The 18,957-nt window shown below is 37.0% G+C and overlaps 1 protein-coding gene across 1 annotated transcript in view; it reads left to right on the forward strand.

The window, feature by feature from the left end:
- The window catches only part of HERC1 (HECT and RLD domain containing E3 ubiquitin protein ligase family member 1), a 112,377-nt gene that overhangs the window by 14,669 nt on the left and 78,751 nt on the right, over positions 1–18,957 (forward strand). Inside the window, 4 exon segments of the mRNA XM_080396356.1 lie at positions 13,742–14,697; positions 15,966–16,061; positions 16,371–16,565; positions 18,202–18,513. Of these exon segments, the coding sequence (XP_080252482.1) occupies positions 13,768–14,697; positions 15,966–16,061; positions 16,371–16,565; positions 18,202–18,513 (1,533 nt within the window). The 5' untranslated portion in view covers positions 13,742–13,767.

The following is an 18,957-nucleotide window of genomic DNA, read 5'->3' on the forward strand; positions in this document are numbered from 1 at the left end:
ACCCCAATGTTTGAGGAACATTATCTTGCACATGATTTACAGTGCTTTTTGGCATAAGTAAAATATCGAACAAATAACTCTTTTCAGGCAACGTTATGTCCTGTTAATGTTGGTTTTAACTGTCATACTTTGCCCTGGCCATGAGTAATATGGAACATCTTGTGGGTTTTACATTGTTGGCCTATGACAAGGCAGGATTTTAGTTAATTTTATATATTCCTGGATTCTAAATTACCTTTCAAGAAAAAGGCTCTAAGTGTTGTTTGGAGCCCTGATATTGGCAGCTAAACCACATATATACAACCCTATATTTATGAAAAGAGGAAAGCAAATCAAAGTGTTTGCTTTGTTTTTAGTTATACTTTCAGATTGTAAAACTTAGAGGATTGCAAAAGTTGCTGCATTCTAACAGTTGGTAGCATGTGAAGCATGATTCTGACTGGGACTTTGTGCTTCCCTTGTAAGAAGTATGGAAGACTGGAATGGTAAAAATTTCAGGTAATACATCGTTTTATGGAATGTTAGGACTGAAATGTGGCAAAACCAGAAAAGAGTCTTCTTGTTGCACAAATCCAAGGTACATCTGTATCTTGAATTCCACATTTGGTTCTGGAGTCACACATATATACAGATACTAGAGGTAGGCCATTATATCAGTGTAGATGATCATATAGCAATAAAGGAACTGGGAAAAAGGCAAAGGAATGTGATATAGATGATAAGAGGTATGTAGTGCTTCTGTGAAAAGAGAGAATCTTTGGTTTCAGTTGAAAGTGCAAAGGAGAAATAAAATAACGACATTTTTTGTGTGTCATAGTTGTATTAGGAATTGGACAGAATGTTGAGATGATAATTTAGTAGACCTGGATACAGAATAAAGACTTTGGTTTACTGGTAAGAATATTACATTGATTTGAATTAGCAAAGTAATGTATACGAGTTCTAAGTGCTTATGCTACAAAACTAAATGTTGTAACTTTGAAGAGATTCCACTTGTATGATGGAATTGTTGTATTATCATCACAGCAGGGCAGTAAGTAGAAACATACTGCATCAGGTTTTCAGTTTGTGCTTCAAATAAATTTAACTGTTCCAGACCTGTGATCACCTATGTATAGAGAACTGCTTTCTTAAGAATTTACCTAAAATAAGATCTCAGAAATAAGTTGTTCTTGAATAGTCAGTCTCACTTGTGGTGAATGAATTAAATTACGTTCTTAACCAGCTGGTAGAATTACCTGATTATTCTCATTAAGAAATCTTTCCCGAGTTTTGTGTAAGCCACAAAAAGCTTGATTTTTCTGGCCCACATTCAGAAATTATTTTTCACTGTTACAAACAAAGATTTAACTACTTACAGCAATATTAAGAGCTGTAGTGTGCCCTGGCTGCCATCTGTCTAAATACTCAATTTTCTAATCCTTTTCAGAAACCACTTAGGTAACACCATGCTTAAAGTTCCTCTAGCACAGTTTACTCTAGGACCACTCATGTTGAAAACAGTAAATGAAAGTGCTGTGAACTTGAGAAAGGGTCATTGTTAGTGAACACACACTGAAGAACTCTGTCCTTTAGAAATACACAAATCTGCTTATTTGTTAAACTTTCTTTTCTTTGCACTCTGTTTAGAAAATATCTTTACCTGTCCATTGGTGAAAGGTGGTATAACATTGCAGTGAGACGGTAAATAGAATTGAGGCGTGTGAGTTTTACAGCCAGTTCTTTGCACGTTCTTTAGTTTTGGGGTTTCCTGCCTTTGATTTGACTCTACAGACTTCCAACTTCTTGTGTTACAAGCTTTTGTAATTAGGTTCCCCTAAAACGAAGTTAAGTGTAGTCAGCGTCTTACAGAGGTTGCTGAAATTGCTAATTGCAGAGAGGGAGGGAGGGAGCGAGCGAGTACTTGTGAGGTTTATTTTTCCTCTGAGAAGACTCTGGGTTTTAGAACATGTAATGTTTGCTTTATAGGTGCATTTATTTCAAGAGCTTTGCAGAAAATGAAACTTTCAGCTGCTCTTGTAGCAGTTCTAAGAGTCTGAGCAATTAGCTTCTGTCAGAATAGTTGTTTTTGTCTGTGTTTGATTTCTGCTGTAGTCAGACTAAGTTAAAAATGTGGTAATATGTAGCTTTGTTAAATTCTGATCTTGTTAATACCTCCAGTGTGTGCTAGAGTCACTGATTTAAGAAAAGGTATTTTCTTCATACTTATTGAAGATAGTGTATCTTATTTTTATGCATATTGATTCTCAGATTGTCGTTCACTAAGTGGTGCTGTCTTCATGTTTCCAAAATTCAAAGCTTCTGGGTCATACTTAAATTTTTTCACTTTTCTATAAATTAATCCTTGTTTTGCTACAGGATATTATAACTTAACCCTTCTAAGTTCTAACGTAATTTTTTAGCTCTTCCCACATATTTTCTGGCTTTTGGGGTAGACTGTTGAAGCTGTTCTGAATTGCTTTATACCTAATTATTTATGCAGGGAGTGAATTTTATTCAGTTGACACTGTAGGGAGAAATAAAACTAGCTAAAGTAGAGTTTGGATGGAATACTAAATTTCGTTATTCTAAGAGTTGCTCGAATCTTTTTATGATTGTAAGTGGTAATATGTTTTTTTCTCTCCAGAAACATTGTACTAACTTACTGTTGAGTCATAATACTGCTTCCTATAGCACATGGTTCTCTCCTCTTATTTCTCTGGCTGACATGCCATGCTTTTTCTGAGCAGAAGAATATGACAGCGCTTTTCCAAATCTTTGAGAGGCATTTGGGGTTTGTATACATTTATAATTGTAGGGGTTTGTGATGATGACCTGATAATTGAACCTTCCTCAGTTGTGTAAGTCGTGATGAGGTACTTGTGTTACAGAGATGGGCCTTGTACGAGACACAGTGTTTCCAGTATTTTTGATTGTCATAAAGATGTATCTGGGGTTTATTTTGGAAGAATTAAATGTATAAAAAAAAAACCAACAAAAAAAAAGTAGAAGGAAGATTGGTGCTCTGCTTCTGTTTGAGTGCCAGACTGCGAAAATGCTGTCAAGTACGCTTACCAGGAAGTATTATTGCTGTTCAGGAGAAAGCAGAGAGATAGACTTTCATGAGCCATAGAAGACTTTGAAACTTGTAATTCTGTTAGTTGAAGAATGATTTTTCGAAGTTGGAAAACCTCTATGGACAAGTGATGCCTCAAGATCAGGCTAAAATATATTCCCCTTGTTTACTGTGTCCATTTAACAACACTTGATGTAAAATCAGTTTTGCTTTTTATCTCTGTAGTACAATGGTTACTTCTTTAGACCTTGCACACAGGGAGAAAAGCACAAAGTTGTAAAAATTAAGCAGGAAGGTTCAGGTGTGTACAAGCAAAGGGAAATCGCTGTACTTGAAAATTTAGCTACATTTCTGAGTTGATAGTTTAATTATTCATTTTAGCAGTCTGGGCAGCAGTTATATGCTTCCAGGGATGGGGCATGCACAGCTGCTTGCTGTGGGTAACCTGTGCCAGTGTCTCACCACTGTCACAGTAAAAATTTCTGCCTAATACCTGATCTTAATCTCCCCTCTTGCAGTTTAAAGCCATTCCCCCTTGTCCTGTCACTACAGACCCTTGTAAAAACACTCTCTCTCCAGCTTCCTTGTCAGCCCATTTAGGTACAGGAAGGCTGCTATAAGGTCTTTCTGGAGCCTTCTCTTCAGCCTGCCTTCATAGGAGGAGGGCTCCAGCCCCCTGACCACCTTCATGGCCCTCCTCTGGACTCATTCCAACAGGTCCATGGCCTTATGATGTTTAAAAAAAAAAAAAGGAAAAGGGGGCGGGGGGGAAGCCCTAAAATCGACTCCTCCCTTCCACACATTTACCATTTACGTGGTTTCTGTTTGTTGATAAACTGAATGTGTGTGCTAAGGAGTGAAAAAATCAAAACGCATTTTGTAGGGAAACTGCTGTTACGCTCTCTACTTTCTAAAATATTAACATTACTGTCTTCTACTTTCTAATGATCTTTTGTACAACCTTTTTTTAAACAAAACAAAACCCACTACTTTTTCTTGCCTGGACTCTCATACCTAAATCTCTTCTTGCAGGCATTTATTTCTTTGGAGTAACCTAGAGCTGTTCCTTGTCTTCATGTTCCTCCCTCAAAAAGAAGCAACAGTGTCTGCACTCCAGTCACTTTATATAGCTTCTGTCCCTTCTCCACCTTTCTTTAATTTATCACAGCAGTTATAAAACTGCTTTGATAAATGTATCGCTTTATAGATCTCTTACATCTATACACAGCACCTTCTCAGAAACCTTTTTTTTTTTTTTTTTTTTTTTAATAGAAACCCTAGAAGGGGCATTCTTGTTTACTTATATTAGGATAAATTTGTCAGCTGTGTGGAGGCAGTTCTTGGTGACAAATTTGAATATGTCCCATAATTTCCAAGCTGATATGGAAAGGGAAGACTATGGAAATTCCTTCTGGGAAGTTGTGTACACATTCTGTCCAAGGCCAGTCTTTCCAGTTAAGCTCAGAAAAAGGACATTTATAACTTCGTTATAACCATAGAAGCTTTGACCTTCAACTCTGTGCTAAAGTCCTTTTTAAATTATTATCATTATCCATCTCCACACCCCACCCCCACCCCCCACCCCTCTTGGAATATAGGACTATTTGCTGCACTTGCCAGATTCCCAAGTCCTTTGTGTTGAAGTTGAGAACTTTTGTTATTAACCTGTTTTGTAATTTTTTTCCACTTTAGTGAGCTTCTTATGCTTGCATTTGAAGTTGATCAAAGCTGTCACACTTACCTCCAAGTGAGAAGACCTAGAAACTTCTTTATTTCCAGAGCTGTAGTAAAAATCTGAAAAAAAAATCATTCTTAGAGATTTGATGGGTCTTCATGTCTGAGACAACCGAGTGGGTTTGAGAGCTCTTTAGTGTTTGCTTTGTTCCCCTTCTAGAAAAATCTGCATTTTCCATAGACAATTTAGAAGGTAACGGCAAGTGACTGGTAAATGTACTGTTACTTTCCAGTCCCATTATACTGTTTGTATGGCACATTATATAAATGCAAAAATACATTTTATATATTTTCTCCTATAATTTCACTTTGACGTTAACTGTGACTTTTTAAAGAATTACTCCACTTTTGGAAATAAATAAATGTTACACCAGTTATTTGTGCTTCAGACACATAAACATCGACTATTTAATTATAATATATATACACACACTCCTCTCCGAGTCAGTTTTACATCAAGGTGTTGCTTATGCATTGGTGCAGTCAGTGGCTTAGTATTGTGTATACGTAAAATAAACAAGCTGGGATTAATTGCAAGATCTAGTTCCTCTTTCTGTTTTCTGAGTGTTTAAATTGCTATGGTGACAGAGTTTATCACTTCATAGTTTATTTCCATTTCATGGAAAAAACTTGTAAATTTAGTTAGATGCGTTTCCAGTCTCCTATTTTATTCTTGTTTAAGATACAGGGATAGTTCTTACTTCCTTAGAAAATACATGGTTTTCTTCAGCAGTAAGAGCATTCACTGTTTGGCCTAGTTTCATGAGTAATATAAACTTAACCTTAATTTAAAGCTCATTTGTTTGATTGTTGTACTTAATTATTACTTCCAGCAGGCCTTTTGCATTTTACTAAGTTTGATTTATTAGTTATTTTAGGCAAGCTTAGATCTCAAAAATGAATATTTAAAGTGCTCTGTAAGGAGTAGCTGGTGGTTTTTAAGAAAACCAAACTCAAACACAGTATAATTTAAATTCTTTAAAAACATTTGCTAGGCCACTAAAGACTGCATTCTGTCCCTGAAATATGACAATTTTTCTCTTTTCCCATATGTTTTAACTCAAAGGGAAGATCTTAAATGTATTAATTAGTATTACCATTTACTCTGTCTTGCTGGCAAACACTTGTAGGCTCTTGGGTTTGTGTTTGGTTTTTTCCTAGATGCAGCACACACTGTCTAAACCAAAAGCTCTTTAAAATCATCATGTAAGTAAATAGATGAACAGAAATATATGGAAAAAGGGGATATTAAATTAGTTGTAAACTTTCATTCTCTCTGAGTTCTTGGCCACATGGAAATGTGTGTGAACCATTTCATTATTATAGCATTGTAGTGCTTAGACTTGTTTGTAAGTTGATTTATTTGAATTTGAGGTGCAGCCTATTATCTTTTTATGCTTACTAATTATTGCAAGATGTGAAGACTTCGTGCAGAGCTTAGAATTTGAGTGATAATAGCATGAGGTAATTTGTGTATTTGGTGTTAGCTAGTTTGTTTACATAATGGGGAAAACCATGACCAGACCAGAAGAGGTGGCCACTTTGTATTTTTATGCTTGAAAACAGAGAATCTGAAACATAGGGGAATGGTCATTCATTATGCAGTGAGGTGTAGCTTTGGAAGTTGTAGGTTTGTCTTTGGGTGTGTTTTAGGTGGTGGACTAAAACTAAAAGGACAAAGAACATTTGTCTGTGCTGCAAGTAAGTTCCATGTTCTCTTAGGCATATTTTCTTTTGTTATTTAAATGTTCTGCTCTCCTCTTAGCTAAGGAAAAAAACCCTCTTCTTTATGTTCCTCTTGTTTTCACAGATTTCAAAATTCTTTTCTTCTCATCCCCTTGTGTATGATATAAGAGAAGAAACCAGAGGTTAGTGCCCCAGTTGAAGGGTAACTAACAGCTTGCTTTGTTCTGCAGCTTGCAGATGCTTCAGTTAGAGTATTTGGTGAGTCTGAGCCTTTCCTTCAGTTCAGTTGTAGAGGCTGCAGCACTGTCGGTGACTCACGGTTATTAAGCATCATTTTTGCCCCAACTTTAACAGCAGTTTCTAAGAGGGTGGTGGACAGATGCCTTTTCCTTCCATCTTCTGTTTGGCAGCAGTTCTTTTTGGAACTGCCAGCAATATCAGTAGGTTTCAGTCTTCCTCCTAACACTTGTTAATGAAAGCTGCTTTCTTGGCAGGCATTGAGTTGGATAAGAAATACCCAAATTCTTTTGTCCAAATAATATTTATAAGGAATGCAGATGACCTTTGACCTTGCCTTGGGTTTTGCTGAAGGTAGTCTCAAGCTTGTATCTTTGCTTTTCTTTCATGCTTCTTGTTTACTCCTGGTGGAACAAATTTTCATTGGCTGCACTTGATTAGCATTTCCACTTACTTAAGTGTGTTCCTTAAGTATTATTTTTTCTCACAGAAGTTAACTCTTAGGCAGAAGTTTCCCATGTTGATTTCTAACTTTATAACAAAAAACTTTGAATTCTGAGTTAGCAAACAAGCTCTGAAGGCAGTCTTAGTTACCTTCAGATTTATTCTACTGCAGCTTAATTTGCTGCCACTGCTACTTTGAAAAAAATTCTACATCCAGGTTACATACAACTTGTTTTTTAGGATTTGATATTTTCATTTTGCCCTAACTGTGCCCTAGAGTAAGCTTTTGAAATAGGTGTTAACTTTGGTAACACACTCTTGTAATCCTTGTTCAGCTATGAGTTTTAAGTCCATTTTAGTTGACTTACTATCAGCAACAGTGAAAAACATGTGGGCTTTTACTCCCCCATAATGGCTGTTTGCCCAACAGGAACTCTGGTTCTCAAAGATATGACAAATGAGTTGTATTGCAAATTCTCACTATTTACTTCATTTTGTAATATTTTTTTTTTTATAAGGAGGAGAAGAAAACAAGGAATAGGGGAAGGAGAGCTGGGCTTTTGTGGCTCATGTTTTGTCAATATGAATAGATTTTTCTTCACCTGGTACCAGACAGATACATTTTTGCATAAAGTAAATATCAAAACTTTCAATAATAATGGGGATTTAAAAAGTTTGTTATGTATGTGGAAATTATGTAATAGGTAATTTTCAAGGCATCGTCTTGGTTAAATCGTAGCTTTTTTTTAGCCACTGGGAGCTGTTCACTTGGATGATTTGGTACTTTTCTATGCGTAAAATGTTGGCTAGTGATTTGACAGCAGCCTAAGTTATTTTCAGATTGCTGAAAGGAATATTTTCTCTAATTGGAGTCCAAAAAACCTGAAAATACAAACACATAACAAAATGTGATAGGGCTATTTTTAAAGGAAGAACAGTTGTTGCAATTTCAAAAAGATCCTTTTTTTTTTTTTTTGGTTAAAATAGAAATCCCAGAAAGTTCTTGGAACTTTGAATTTGAAGCTTGAATTAAGTACATTAAGTACTCCAATGTTAAATACTTGTATAAAGCTGTTGTGATACATTTAGACTGTTCTAGGTTTGTGCTGCTGCCACTTAAAGGAAAGTATTTCCTTTCTCCACTTTTTGTCACGTTTCTGCTTTCTCCCTTTGTGCTTGGCTGTATGATCAGCCATGTGATCAGCTTGTTTAGCCAGTTGGTGGGACTACACACTGGTGTACCTTCCACGTTGTGAGCTGACCTTATAGTGGTTAGATATAGTAAAACATCAGTGAGTAATTCATATGGTCTTTCAAAGTCAAGCGTATTTTCTTTTTGCCTGCACTGAAAAAGAAATGAGATGTCCTTGCCTGTGCTCTGAAGCAATTACAAACCTCCGATTTGTGGTCCTCGGGCAGTGAGCTGGAGGAAATAAACCCTACCTATAAACCGTGCTAGCCAGTGTTACCTTGTTTCTGATTCACTTCAGTGATAGGTAGTCGCTGTGCCTGTACTCCCCACAGAGACAGAGATAAATTACGTCTGTATTCAGACAGCATTATCAGGACTATATCAAATGAGCTTGTTGCCATCAGTGTGCGGTTAAAGACCGCTACCCGTCACATCAAACTGAATGTTACTTTCAGGATGGTCGGACCAGCTTGCAGTAGGAGAGTAGGTCACTACTACAAGCTTGGATTCAAGCTTCAGTCTCATTTTTAAGAGATGCGTACAAGGGGAAGAGAAAACCAAATCTTACCAGTTTTCAGGAAAAGGAGCTGTATTTGCACCTTTGAGGTACATGAGCAAGTTTTGAAATTTCTGAGTGAAGAGTAGCTGGGGTAAGCATAATATAAAGCAAATATTCAGGGAACTGCTTCATGTAGCTAGATCCCCATTGTTGCCTCTTGAGAAGGTGCTAAATTTGTCACTGAAGACCAGAGTTTTGAAGTTTGCATTATTTGGCCTTACAGTTGCAGTTCAGACCAAACAGTAGGTAGCAAATCCTCCTCTGACACCTGGGAAAATGTTACCTTTTCTTGGTGAACAAGGTACTGGATGTAATGATACCTGTCTGTGTCACTCGGAGGCTGAACTGCTGGTGTGCTTTGTAGTGTGAGTAAACAGATGGTGTGTCTAGTATGAAATGCAAAGAATGTTCCCTGCCTCTGAATGGTAGTTAACAGTCGTAGCTCCGGTTTTTGTGGGGTAGACACGTGTAAGGATTTTGTCTGCTGTAATACAACTGAAGTTACTTGGGCAAGGCTCACCAGGGCTCAGATAAGGCTTTCGGTGAAGGTGCTAATTGCTTTAGCGAAAGTGTGGCTGGAGTAAAAGCAGGTGCTTTAATAGCGCAGAATGTAGTTTTTGGTAAAAGAGCTGTAGCATAGTTCGTTCCTGTTTAAGCGTGAAACGTCAAGGCTGCGAGGGAACCAAGTTGCGCTGTGTGTCACCCGTTGCACCGAGCAGCACGGCTGTGGTAAGCACAGCCTCTCACTAGATGGCAGCGAGATTCCCTCCACCCCCCAGTGGTTTCGTTTTAAATTAGATCAAATAGGGCTCAGACTGTCAAAGAACACAGACCTGTCCTTCAGAATATTGTAACTTTTTGATGAAATTGTACTACATTAGAACTTAGAGGGTCAAAGAACAGAAACTGATCGTTCAGAACCTGTGTAACCCATGGTTAATGATTATATAACAGGAGTAAACCAAATCTGGTTTGTAAAATAGGAGGTAAAGCATTTGTGGGTTATTAAACACAGTACTTTTTAAAAAGAGCAGTTTGAAGACACTGTTTTGCTTTGAAAAATGCTTTGCATATTAAACTATTAAGTTAGCTTGACAACATTTATAGTTGACATCAGGAATCTTCCTGAAGAAACCAGAGTTCTGAATCCTGCTAGCGTTCAAATTAATAACTCTAACTTCTCTTTGGGAGCAGAGTGTTCTTTTTATTTATTAATTTTTAAAAATGTTATCGGACCTAGACTTAGAAGGACCTAGATTTAGAAGAACCCTGGACTCAACTAGTTACAATCAGTCTGCATTCTTACATGTGATAAGTTTTTCAAACTCTGTGTCTGTTTCCACATTTTGGGGTGAGGGGTGTTGTCATGTTATCAATGCTTTTTACTTTTGCAGTACTTCAATGTTGTGTAAATGATAACTAAGAAACAGTGTTTTTAAGGACTTCATTTCACATGTGTGTAGTTCTTGTGGTTTATGTTTTTGTTGAGTTCAAAAGCTGTCTACTGACAGTAGTGTTTTAGAAGGGTAAAAATATTAAGCAAGTGGAGCAAGAATAGAAAATACCTTATTGCAAGACAGAAATAGAAGTCAGTAGAAAGTATCCTAAGTCCAGTTGCACAGCCCTGAAATACTAAAATGCTGCTAGATTGCAAGTGAACAATAAAAAGACATTAAAATAGACAGTCTTTGAAATCTCTGAGACACAAACACGAAATGCTCAGTGCACATCACACTTTAACTCTTCTGTAGATTTCTCCTGCTCATGCCAGGGTTTTGATTCAGAGCTATGAATAGGATCTGGCAACGAAGCCCTCACTTCATTTCTAAGTAGCTGGATATCCCAAAAGATAGTTACTCTAAAACCATATTGTCTTCCTTTTTTTTAGTGTTAAGTTTTGACAGAATAGCCTGAAATTGCAAGATGAAAAATAAGAAGTGGACTCAAAAGTTTTATGACACATGCTGCAGCAAGATGCATGAACTGGCTTGGATCCTGTAAAAGCAGTATGACTGCATCAACATGGTCCTGTGCTTGAGCTAATAAGCCCTTCTAAGAAGCTATCCTAATACAAGCCTTGCTGGTTTCTCACCTCAGTCTAACGTAGGCCAACACTTCTAGACCATGGCAGTATGAAACTAGAACAATTTACGTTGTATATCAGAATTTATTATACTCCATTTGAAAAGGGTTTTCTATTTTTGTTAGAAACTCACTGCAGAATTTAACCAACAACAAACTTCTGAGGTTTTCAGTTTAAATGCATTTATGATCATTAAATACCCATTTGTTCTTATGCTTATATTCTCCTTTTGCTTACTTAGCCACTCCCCTCCCTGCCTTTCCTTTTCTCTGCTATGTTTATAGACCAGATTTCATTTAATTTCATTTTTATTATGTATGTATGTATGTATTTTGATTTGCTGTGCTGGAAAGCCATATTCCTAGTCTTATCTTCAGGCTTTCTCTGTTAGGGTAGAGCAGAGGAATAATCTCTTTCTCCACATGATCCATTGTCAATCTTCAATGAGTTCAGGATATAGGTGACAGAAATCCAGCTGGTTAATCCAACTGATTAGCATTTTATGAAACTGTGTCAAAGTTGCTTCACTTACGTAACCTTTCCTAACCATTCTGGAAATGCTTGTTAATGCTACTCAGGATTGTATTTTCTTTCATGATACTCATGATCCTTCTGTGACTCACTAGATTCTTCTACTTTTGAATCTCCAAATAATAAAGTCTCTACTTATGGGATAACTTTTTATTTGATAATTGTATATGCTTTTATGTTTTACGATGAAATCTCAAGCTATTAATCTTACTGCTTCTTCGCTACATACTGTTCTTTCCATGTGACACTTGTCTACAGTGATAGAGGTGCCTCTGCACTTTGTGCTGTCATTATTTTACCAACTTATTAATCAAAACATTACATTGTTGGTTTCAAGACAGAGACAATCTCTCAAAACTTAACTAAAAACTAGCCTAATTTCCCCCCCCTGCTTTACCTTCAAATTTTGTTTTCCTAACATACAATTATTTTGTAAACTTTTACCAGCTTAATTTTTGGAAGTAGTTTAATACACCATCATTTGCCTAAGTAATACTGTACACTTCTGAATATACAAGATGACCTTCTGATGATTTTTTTTTATTTTTAAATTGCTTATATTTTCATTTTCAGTAGTATGGTTGAGAGGTTTATGGTGACTGAGCACTGGGGAACTACAAGACCATATGCAACATTTGCCATACCATCTGTGCCGTACGGCTATGGTATGTCGTCCTGAAAGAAGGGCTATGTAGAGAAAATAATTTGCTTTTCCAACGATATATTCTTCCTTCTGAAAGTGATCAAAGAGAACCTGTTGCCATGTTCAGTTTGAAAATTGATGCACTCGGATTAGATTTCAAAAAGATCTGATTTTCTGTAAGTTAGGTGTAATCATTCCATATGTTGATTTATTTTAGATTTTAAAACAGTGAACAAAAAATGCAGACCTTGAAACTATATTTCACCTAAGCCAAATTATAAGTGGTTTAATATCAGAGCTTTCATGTTTCACACGTGGAGTTTGTAACTGATGTTTTAGACCACCTGTGTAGAGCTGAGACCCTACTGCATCTCTCAAGGGAAGAACAAGGGGAAAAGGGATCTTTCTGTTCCACTGAATAAGTTACTTGAGTTCAGGCAGTACAAAAGTCAGAAGAGAGATGTATTCCAGGGGTGAGTGCTAGCCAAGAAAAGCTATGGTATGTGATGAGGAATCCCATTTTAACTATAGGATTCCCAGGAATTTTGTAGGAATTTCATTGTATAGTTTTAATTGATTTTGCATCCATATAAAAATGTCATAATTCATAATGTGTTGGATTTTTTTTCCTAAAATTGTCAGCAAAAAATGATTTCTGAAATTCATTGGCATCTTTGATTTGAAAGAATGTTGTGTCAGGTTGGTTTGACAACCAGTTTGAACTTTCCCCCTAAACTGGTGTTGCTGCAGTAAGTTTTCTCTTTACATCTGTATTGTTAGTGATCCCTTCCTTAAAAATCTGTCCTAAAAGCTTTCAATACTTTGAGTCATACATTATACAATACTTTAATGTAACATTATATATAATTATTGATACTGTAAATTTACTTGGAATAGCTGAAATGTATATTTGGCTCTGAAGAGCCTATTCAGTGAGTGAATAGGAGCTGCACAATGTGCCACTCCAGCAGTTATCTCGGGGGAAAGAATGGCTTGTGACAGCAGGACTTAAAAATGTGTTTGGCAGGTTGAGCCCTTAGCTGTGGCCTGAATTAGCAGCCTTGTTTATTGTAAAATGAAGGTTTACACTGGTACTCCACTAACTTGTACAGAGTTGTGTATGATCTTGTGCATTTTTTGAAATCTTTGTCCTCAGTTTGAGAGTATTATTTTTCTCTAGAGAATATTAGAAGTGTATTTTCATTGTAACATAGCAGAATTAAACTTGCTTTGTGTGAATTTTTGTGTATGTGGATTTAGCAAATGCAGACTTACAATAAAAAATCTTACATCATGTTAAGGAAGTTGCACATACACATGTACTTATTTGTTTAAAATGTCTCTCTTATTTTTCTTTTCTTCTAATACTACTACTTCTAAACTATTCTGTTAGTACTTAATCTGAATTCCAAGTCGCAGCACTTATACAGGTAAAATGGTGGAACTTTGTTAACTCTTGGTGACTCATCTTTTGTTGCTTGCTTTCTTAAAGGGTTATTAGGGTTTGTCCTACTGTGAGTAGTGAGTTCTGTAGATAATACTGCACACCTATTTACAGGGTTTTTTTCTGTCTTTAGGACTAATGGCAAAGGAGTAAACCAACATGGCAGCTATGGTCCCACCTGTGAAGCTGAAATGGCTTGAACATCTGAACAGCTCCTGGATCACAGAAGACAGTGAATCCATTGCAACAAGGGAGGGAGTTTCTATCTTGTATGCTAAATTAGTCAGCAATAAAGAAGTAGTGCCATTGCCTCAGCAGGTGCTGTGCCTCAAAGGACCTCAGTTACCAGATTTTGAGCGGGAATCTCTATCTAGTGATGAACAGGACCACTACTTGGATGCCCTTCTTAGCAGCCAGCTGGCACTGGCGAAGATGGTATGCTCAGACTCTCCATTTGCTGGAGCACTTCGAAAACGTCTCCTTGTGTTGCAGCGTGTCTTCTATGCACTTTCTAATAAATACCATGATAAGGGTAAGGTAAAACAACAGCAGCATTCACCAGAAAGCAGTTCTGGATCAACAGATGTGCATTCTGTCAGCGAACGTCCAAGGTCGAGTACAGATGCACTCATAGAAATGGGGGTTCGGACTGGATTAAGCTTGTTATTTGCACTGCTAAGACAAAGTTGGATGATGCCTGCGTCAGGACCTGGCCTCAGTCTTTGCAATGATGTTATCCATACTGCAATAGAAGTCGTGAGCTCTTTACCACCTTTATCTTTAGCAAATGAAAGCAAGATTCCACCAATGGGGTTGGACTGTTTATCACAAGTAACAACATTTCTTAAAGGAGTAACAATTCCAAACTCTGGGGCAGACACTTTAGGTCGTAGATTAGCTTCTGAATTGCTTCTTGGTTTGGCTGCCCAACGAGGTGCCTTGCGATATCTTCTTGAATGGATAGAAATGGCTTTAGGTGCTTCAGCTGTAGTAAACACCATGGAGAAAACCAAGTTGCTGCAAAGCCCGGAAGGAATGATCAGCTTTGATTGCTTTATGAGTATACTATCACAGATGCGGCGGTCTTTGGTAGGTATAGCAGCTTTGATTTTTCTACATTGTGAATGTAGTTGCAGTCTTCATTTCAAGTAGTTTCTCAATACTGAATACCAATTTGCAGAATAGTTTGCTTAATATGTTAAAAAGGTTGGGTTTTTTTGTGAAATATTTTTTTCAGTATTTCCTTTGTTACCCACTGTCTGTTCCTCTCATTCCCTGCCCGCTCACAGGTAAAGGGGAAAAGCAAAGCAATCCCTGTTTGCCACTTTTGGCGTTAGGCTCTGACACCTTTTCTCAGGAAAAGAATCAAGGACCTAGTTGATCCACAGGCGCTTTACATTTACGTTCATAGCAAAGAAGTTAGAAAGCCTGGAACTGTGTTTAAGGCTTGCTTTGCTGAATTTGGTTAGAATTCAAAGTTTTGCAATATGCCTTGTTTCCTGTTCAAAGTTATTTAAACTGGGTGTTCCTGCTGTCCAGTTAACGTGGACCTCTGCTTATATGTCTTTGGAAATCACTTGAAATGTTCAGCATTTTTGCTACTGCTCAGAAATTAATGTGGTAAGAAAATGAGCTGAATTGTTTGGAAGTATGGCACACTGCTTTGCATGCCGAGTGCCTACTTCTGGCCTAGATGAATAATCTTTTTGAAGCTATGAAATTATTGCACAATATGCAATCAGAAGCTGTGGCAAGCTTCTGCCTCATGCTCAGACTGAAACAGGAAATGACTTTTTCCCTGAAGCAGTCATTCTTTCCTCTCCTCTCAGTCTTGCAATGCTCGCTAATAAACATAAATTTTAAAAGCTACAAAAAATTAAAGAGTAGGGATCATGAGAAGAATATGGCAGTGGCAGGATCTGAATTGAATTGAATTTCCTGATGGGCATTTTTATTTGTTGTTGGTTTTTGGGCTAGATATAAAATTAGTGACCAAATTATGGAAGATAAGTAAACAAAAAATTAACGATGATTAGTCATTTCAAAATAATAATCAATTCAAACACAAACGACATGGATTTCAAAACAAAACAGTATTAGGAGAAATCAACTCTCAACCCAGATATTTTCACAAAAATGAATAAATAAGAACGTTTAACTAGCACTTGTCACTTCTTTGTTTTCCTGAATTGTATGCATGCCGCTATCACAGCTCAGGGGAGAAAGGTCATTTACTTATGCTTATAGAAAGAGCTTTCAATTTTGCTTAAGGAAAAAATCCCTAATGTATTTTGTACAGGTGCACTGTTGCTGTGTGGAAGTATTTTTCTCATAATAACAACACTTAAAAATTGTAGGGATCATCTGCAGATCGAAGTCAATGGAGAGAGCCAACTAGAACCTCTGACGGCTTATGTTCTCTTTACGAGGCAGCTCTGTGTTTATTTGAAGAGGTATGTCTTTATAAACAAACTTTGATTTTAAGGTAATTGTAGTTTACTTCTCCCTCGCACATCTGATTGGTGTGTGCATGTGCGTATGGTCCAGTCTCTGCTGAGTTATTCTGGAGTAAAAGAGGAAGGCAAAAAAAGGTGAAAAACTAAGACGTAGAGAAACAAAGTAATTTAGGCAAGCTAATGATACAGTGACAGATGGTTTATGTTTTAGACCGAGAATCATAATGAGGGGAAATTAAAGTTGCATAAAACGTGACTATGGAAAGAAATGAAAATGCTACTGTAGTAAATCTCTAATCTTAATAGGTTTGTCGAATGGCATCAGACTATTCAAGAACATGTGCCAGCCCTGACAGCATTCAAACGGGTGATGCTCCCATTGTTTCTGAGACCTGTGAAGTGTATGTTTGGGGTAGCAACAGCAGTCATCAACTGGTAGAAGGAACTCAAGAGAAAATACTTCAACCCAAGCTTGCTCCAAGTTTTTCTGATGCACAGACGGTGAGTGATACTCATAGTGGTATGTTCTGTAACGTTTAACAGTTTTTATTTCTGAGTGTCAAGTTGTACCGAAGGTATGATGCTCAGGACTAATCTAACGAGCTATTTCACTGAAAGTATCTCACTACTTTTATTGACGCCTGGAAAAAACATTCTGTTTCCATTTTAATGACACACACAGATCAATATCCATGTAACAGGAATGATTGAATTAATTAACCTGCTATGAAATGCATTTGCAGATACAGATTTGCCTGTGGTTATGTTTTTGGGGTTTTGGTGTGGTGGGGGTTTTTTTGAAGTATTTTTATTTTCTACTTTTGTTTATAAGGTATTTCAATTACTCAGTCTTCTTTTTGATTGGTGCCTTTCACACCGAGGTTGCCTAGTTTAAAAGTCCAAACTGGGCTAACTGCTGGCACAGCAGCCTTAATTAGCTTTCTGAAAATCAATATACAGTATGCTCTTTCTACTTTCAGTGACAGATTCTGCCATTGCGACTGAGCACTTCTGTTCATGTGTGACAGAATATAATAGATTGCTTTTCTGTTACTATATTGGCTTTGCAGTGTTGACTTAAGTAAAAGCATTTTTTTGGTCACGAGACAATTTAGGTACATTCTCTGAAATTATTCCTATTGACATCACTGCTATATTTATATGCCAATGGACTGCAGGACCAAGCATCATAAAACAAGTTTATGTATTCAAAAAACTTTGAACAAGACACTAATACACGAGTGGAATAAGTGATCTGAATGAACGGGTTACTCTTTGAACAGTGCTGTATACACCCATACCATGTTATTTTTGTGATTTCCTACTGGGATAAAGACTTTTTGCTTTAACCTTCATTGACAGTTTTTGTAGGATTGGTCTATATAAAGAAGTTAATTCACAGTAAATAGGGCTGTCACCGTGCAGTCTACCACCTGCTTTGTGCCATTTCATCACGTGGACACACAGTACTTCTAAGCTTCAGATTTGAACCTGCTTTGTACTTACGGTGTGTTAAGATTCCTATAGCAAATTATTGCAGGGTTAGTTGGTTTGCTGTTAGGTCATTCTTCAGCTGTGTGCTGACTTTCCAATAGAGGCAAGTGTATACTTTTTTTTAAAAAAAAACTTTTGGTCGTCTGTCTTTGTTTTTTATGTAATTGAAATGCATACTCTCAAATGGTAGTGGATTTTTAGCATTAGGCGTATTTCTGTAATGTTACCACTTGGTAAATTAAGCAAAATGTTCAGTGCTTTATCAAGCTGTGATGTTGTCTTTTTAATCTTAAGAAATTAAGATATCTTCAAAGACTGTCCATTTCCCTCCATGAGTCTTGGAGAACTGAAGGCAGGCTGAATTCTGTAGTCTGTAGAAGAGGTGCAAATAAATAAAATAGGTGAATCGCTATTTATATCCTTTACCTCAAGAAAATAGATTTACTCATGAAATATTTTTCAAGAATTTGAATTTTACTGCTTGCTGAAGTCCAAATTCTCTTTAGTTGTTACATGATGTTATATGAGAGGGTTAGATCAGGTAAGGAAACCTGTCATTCTTTTAAAAATACACATTTCTAGTCATATATGTGAATTTTACATTTATCTAATCTTTCTTTTTTACTATTTTAACCTTTTATAGATTGAAGCAGGACAATATTGTACGTTTGTTATTTCTACGGATGGTTCTGTTCGAGCCTGTGGTAAAGGCAGCTATGGGAGGCTAGGACTGGGTGACTCCAATAATCAGTCCACATTGAAGAAACTGACTTTTGAGCCTCATAGGTCTATTAAAAAAGTGTCATCTTCGAAAGGATCTGATGGTCACACTTTAGCATTTACAACAGAAGGGGAAGTCTTCAGCTGGGGTGACGGTGACTATGGAAAACTGGGACATGGAAATAGTTCAACTCAGAAATATCCCAAACTTATTCAGGGTCCTCTGCAAGGAAAGGTATGTTTTGTATGGTAGAACACCCATTTTTGTTCTGTGATGTTGTGATGTTGTGTAAAATTTGGAATATATAAAATGTTACGAAAAAGTTCTGTGTTTTTCTAAACTTCTCTTTGAGGCTGGGTCTGCTTTCTGCAAAGCACTGAAACTTACTGTGGCCTTTAGGCATGTGATTGTGACAATGGCATTGCCAGTATGAAGTGTGAAGCTTGCTCATGTGATTTTGCTGAACTGCAGTGGCATTCCAGGAGCTGGTTGCTTTTGTTAGCTGTGGCATTAGGACTTCTAATCTAAAAGTTTTTAGTGGCTTCATTTGAAAAGTGGCTTTGTGTTGTCCTGCAAGGCCTTCTCTTCCCTGTCTGTGTTTTGGCCAGTGTTTTAAACGTCCACTGATGATGCTTTTTGCTGCTGTAAGACTAGAATATCTTTACTTTAAATTTGCTT

The sequence above is a fragment of the Falco punctatus genome (genome assembly GCF_963210335.1).
Source record: "Falco punctatus genome assembly, chromosome: 7".
Classification (NCBI taxonomy): Eukaryota; Metazoa; Chordata; class Aves; order Falconiformes; family Falconidae; genus Falco; species Falco punctatus.